Here is a 5,000-nt window from a genome sequence, read left to right on the forward strand (position 1 = left end):
GAGGTCATAGTATCTTTTACGAGTCATATCCAGATCTGAATTGGCTTTAACTGTGCTCGAATTGCTCAGATAAATATAGATATTCTATTTGAAAATGTGTTTAAAGTTACTCGCTGTCTTGTTTCTGTCTCTGCCTCTGCCTCTATATCTAGCTCTGTCTCTGTCTCTGTCTCCTTCTCTGTATCTCTCTCTGTATCTCTCTCTGTATCTCTCTCTGTCTCTCTCTCTCTCTCTCTCTCTCTCTCTCTCTCTCTCTCTCTCTCTCTCTCTCTCTCTCTCTCTCTCTCTCTCTCTCTCTCTCTCTCTCTGTCTCTCTCTTTGTCTCTCTCTGTCTGTCTGTCTGTCTGTCTCTAGCTCTCTCTCTCTCTCTCTCTCTCTCTCTCTCTCTCTCTCTCTCTCTCTCTCTCTCTCTCTCTCTCTCTCTCTCTCTCTCTCTCTCTCTCTCTGTCTCTCACTCTCTCTCTCTCTCTTTGTCTCTCTCTTTGTTTCTCTCTCCCTCTGTCTCTCTCTCTCTCTCTCTCTCTCTCTCTCTCTCTCTCTCTCTCTCTCTCTCTCTCTCTCTCTCTCTCCCTCCCTCCCTCCCTCCCTCCCTCCCTCCCTCCCTCCGTCCCTCCCTCCCTCCATCCCTCCCTCCCTCCCTCCCCCCTCTCTTTCTCTGCTCCCCCCCCCCCCTTCCTCTCTCCCTAATGATTTTTTTCCACACCAACAGAGTCACCAATCCTGCCCCGCCTAACAACGTTTACGCCGAGGCAGTGTACGAGTGCAAATTCGGCTACAGACTTACCGAGGGAGCGAGCAACAGAGTTTTCTGCATGGACGACAAATGGCTGGGTGTTCTACCGTCGTGCGTTAGTTATGGTGAGGGCTTTCTGTTGCAATTGAGTGGGTGAAGTTGCATACATGTGTGTAAGTGGTTGTGGTGGGTGGGTGGTTGAAGGTGTTCGTGTGTGATGTTTGTGGGAGTGTGGTGTGTGTGTGTGTGTGTGTGTGTGTGTGTGTGTGTGTGTGTGTGTGTGTGTGTGTGTGTGTGTGTGTGTGTGTGTGTGTGTGTGTGTGTGTGGAGATGAATGCCCGTGTCTATGTGTATCTCATCATCCTTTAAGTCATTCTTTCTCATCCTATTCTTCCAACGTGACTCTCTTCCTCCACCTTCACTTCCTCCTTCCTCCCCAATTCTCCCCTTCCTCCTACTCCTCCTCTTTCTTTTCCTCATCTCCTATCCTCCTCCTCCTCCCTACCCCTCTTCCTCCCCCTATCCTCCTCTCCCTCTATCCTCCTCCTCCTCCTACTACTACTACCCCCTCCCCCTCCTCTTCCCCCTCCCCCATCTCCTCCTCCTTCTCCTCCTCCTCCTTCTCCTCCTCCTCCTCCTCCTCCTCCTCCTCCTCCTCCTCCTCCTCCTCCTCCTCCTCCTCCTCCTCCTCCTCCTCCTCCTCCTCCTCCCCTTCCTTCTCCCCCTCCTCCTCCTCCTCCTCCTCCTCCTCCTCTTCCTCCTCCTCCTCCTCCTCCTCCTCTTCCCCCCCTTCCTTCTCCCCCTCTTCCTCCTCTTCATCCCCCCCCCCCCTTCCTTCTCCTCCTCCTCCCCCTCTTCCTCCTCCTCCTCCTCCTCCTCCTCCTCCTCCTCCTCCTCCTCCTCCTCCCCTTTTCCCTCCCCCCTACCCCCCCCCTCCTCTCCATTTACATATTAACCTCCTCTCTCCCATTTCCCCTTCCTTCTCCTCCTCTTCCTCCTCTTCCTCCTCCTCCTCCTCCTCCTCCTCCTCCTCCTCCTCCTCCTCCTCCTCCTCCCCCTCCTCCTCCTCCTCCCCTTTTCCCTCCCCCCTACCCCCCCCCCCTCCTCTCCATTTACATATTAACCTCCTCTCTCCCATTTCCCATATTACAAGATCCTGTAAAACGTCTTCCTCATTTGCATATCTATTCTAAGATACACCTTTTGCCGCCTCTTCCTTCCTTTTCTTCTCCGGCCTTCCGTCTCCCTTTCGTTAGATACACCTGTTTATCCTTTCACTCTCTGGCGAAGAATATGATGATAATGCAATGATGTTGATGATATTAATCTTTATTATGATTGCGGTTATTTGTTGTTATTATTATTATCATCATCATTATCATTCTTATTACTATCGTTTATGTATACATATTCATATATATATATATATATATATATATATATGTATATATATGTGTGTGTGTGTGTGTGTGTGTGTGTGTGTGTGTGTGTGTGTGTGTGTGTGTGTGTGTGTGTGTGTGTGTGTGTGTGTGTGTAGATAGATAGAGAGATAAGAGGTAGATGGATAGATGCCTAAAGAAGTGGTAGGTAGATAGATAGATAGATAGGTAAGTAGAAAGATGAATAGATAGACAGATGGAGAGAAAAATAAATGTAAATATATACATTTATGTGTATATATACATATATACATATATATATGCATATACATATACATATACATATACATACCTACTATATAAATAGATACGTAGATAGATGGATATATATACATACATACATATACACCTATATATATATATATATATATATATATATATATATATATATATATATATGTATACACACCCACTGACCCCCCCCCCCCCCCCCCCCCCCCCCCCAGCCCGCCAGAAGAGCAGCGGCAAGTGCGAGGACGAGAACGGCGACTGCGAGCAGATCTGCGACCTGACTCCCAACGGGCGCCAGTGCCTCTGCTACAAGGGCTTCACGCTGGGGGAGGACGGCGTGTCCTGCCAGGGTAAGAGAAGAGGGAGGCTGCGAACCTGTTGGGGAATCCGTCGGGGAAGTGAGTCACTGGTTTTTATGGTTGGGGAATGAGTCGGGAAGTGAGTCACTGTTTTTTATGGTTGGGGAATCAGTCGGGAAGTGAGTCACTGGTTATTATGGTTGGGGAATCAGTCGGGAAGTGAGTCACTTGTTTACATTATTGGGGATGAGTCGGGAAATGAGTCACTGGTTTTTATGGTTGGGGAATGAGTCGGGAAATGAGTCACTGGTTTATATTTGTGTCTTCGTTTATCCATTGGTTTGTTCATTTACTCAGTCGTTTGTTTATTCGTTTTTGCGTTTCTTTTCTGAGTAGTTTTTGTCTGTGTGTGTTTGTTCCTTCCTTCTACATTTAGGTGTTTCTTCTGGAGTCTTCGAACCTTGTTGGGAAATGAGTCATTGGTTTCGAGCAGTTCGTTCTTCAGTCGTGATATTTTTTGCCTCGTACATAGTTGATTTGTTCATTTATTCCTTTCTTCGTTTATTAATTAATTTCCGAGCGGTTCTTCCTTGTGCATGTTTGTCATTCACGTCTTTATCCATGCCTCCTTCTTTCATATCTTCATTTTTTATGTCAACCTAGAGGCTTCGAATCTTTTGGGAAACCAGTCACTTATGAGTCTGTCTTTTGGGCACTATTGAATCTCTCTGTCATGATGAGGCTCTCTCTTGGGCACTGACGGGGCTCTCTGTACCTCAGACGTGGACGAGTGCGCGATAGACAACGGGGGCTGCGAAGGGAAGTGTCTCAACAATCTCGGTTCCCATCGCTGCTACTGCCCTCGGGGATTCCGCCTTGGGACCAACGGCAAGGCGTGTATAGGTCAGTCTCGTCCTTTGAGTAGTTGTTATATACGTATACAATTTTTTTTTTTTTTTTTTTTTTTTAATGAAATCGTTTGATATATGAGTGTGTATGTAATTCCATCTCTGCAAATGCGCGCTACCATAAATGCATAGACATTCATATAGACACATATTATGAAACACACACACAAACATACACATGCACCCATACCCCCCTACACACACCCATACCCCCCCACACACACCCATAACCCCCCCCAACACACCCATACCCACCCACTCTCACACCCATACCCACCCATCCTCACGCCCATACCCCCACCCCCCACCCATACCCACCCACCCCCACCCATAACTTCCCCCAACACACCCATACCCACCCACCCTCACACCCTCACCCCCACCCATACCCCCACCCCTACCCCCACCCCCCATACCTCCACCCAACACAATAACACAGTCACGCTCCCTGTTCCCTTCGACAGATAAGAACGAGTGCCTCCTTCGCAACGGCCACGGTCCCTGCCAGGATACTTGTGTTAACACCGACGGGGGATACTACTGCACCTGTGAAAGCATGCCAGGTAACCCTTCCAACGCCCCTTCAACTTCTTTCTCCAGTTTCTCATCAATTTTCCTTCGGTTTACTTTGAACTCTCTTTTAGTGCCCTCCGTCTATCTCCTCCCCTTCAGCGGCACCTAATTGCAAGTTTGTTATGCCTTTGAGAAAGTAACCGAAAAAAAATGATCTATATCTGTATCTATATCTGTATCTGTAGATAAATAGATAGTTAAGTAGATAGACAGTTATGGATATAGATATATCACTAGGACTCTTATATTAAAAACGCTTACCCAAAATCGAGGAAATCCAGCAGTATACCTCGATTATTATCACTATTATTGTTATTTTCCTCTTCATCATCCTCTCACCATTATCACTATAATTGTTATCCTTCTCCTCATCTCTATTATTACCATCATTGTCATCGTTATCACTATAACTGTTTTCCTCCACATCATCATCATCATTTGTATAATTAATATCGAATATCGTATAAATGTTATCCATCATCATCTCTATCATGATTATCATTATTATTGTTATCACTATAACCTCATTATCATTGGTATCATTACCATTATTATTATGTTTTCCCTACATCTATTATCCTCATCATCACTATCATCTTCACCATAATCACCATTCTCATTATAACTGTTACCCTCATCATCATAATCACTACCATTATCATTATAATTGCTATCCTCATCATCATTACCATCACCATTACCACTATCTCTATAATTATTATCGTTCTCTTCATCATCACTCCCACCATCACCATTATCACTTGTTATCATCAATCATCAATATCATCCCCACCATTCCCACCATTCCCACCATTCC

The 5,000-nt window shown here is 45.9% G+C and overlaps 1 protein-coding gene across 1 annotated transcript in view; it reads left to right on the top strand.

Annotated features, from left to right (window-relative positions):
• Nucleotides 1–5,000, top strand: part of LOC125040308 (fibrillin-1-like) — a 24,790-nt gene that overhangs the window by 3,851 nt on the left and 15,939 nt on the right. The window contains exons 5-8 of the mRNA XM_047634862.1: nt 710–858; nt 2,619–2,753; nt 3,483–3,605; nt 4,075–4,173. Coding sequence (XP_047490818.1) covers nt 710–858; nt 2,619–2,753; nt 3,483–3,605; nt 4,075–4,173 — 506 coding nt within the window. The remainder of the gene's footprint in view (nt 1–709; nt 859–2,618; nt 2,754–3,482; nt 3,606–4,074; nt 4,174–5,000) is intronic.

Source organism: Penaeus chinensis, chromosome 29, assembly GCF_019202785.1.
Source record: "Penaeus chinensis breed Huanghai No. 1 chromosome 29, ASM1920278v2, whole genome shotgun sequence".
In the NCBI taxonomy this organism is placed as follows: domain Eukaryota; kingdom Metazoa; phylum Arthropoda; class Malacostraca; order Decapoda; family Penaeidae; genus Penaeus; species Penaeus chinensis.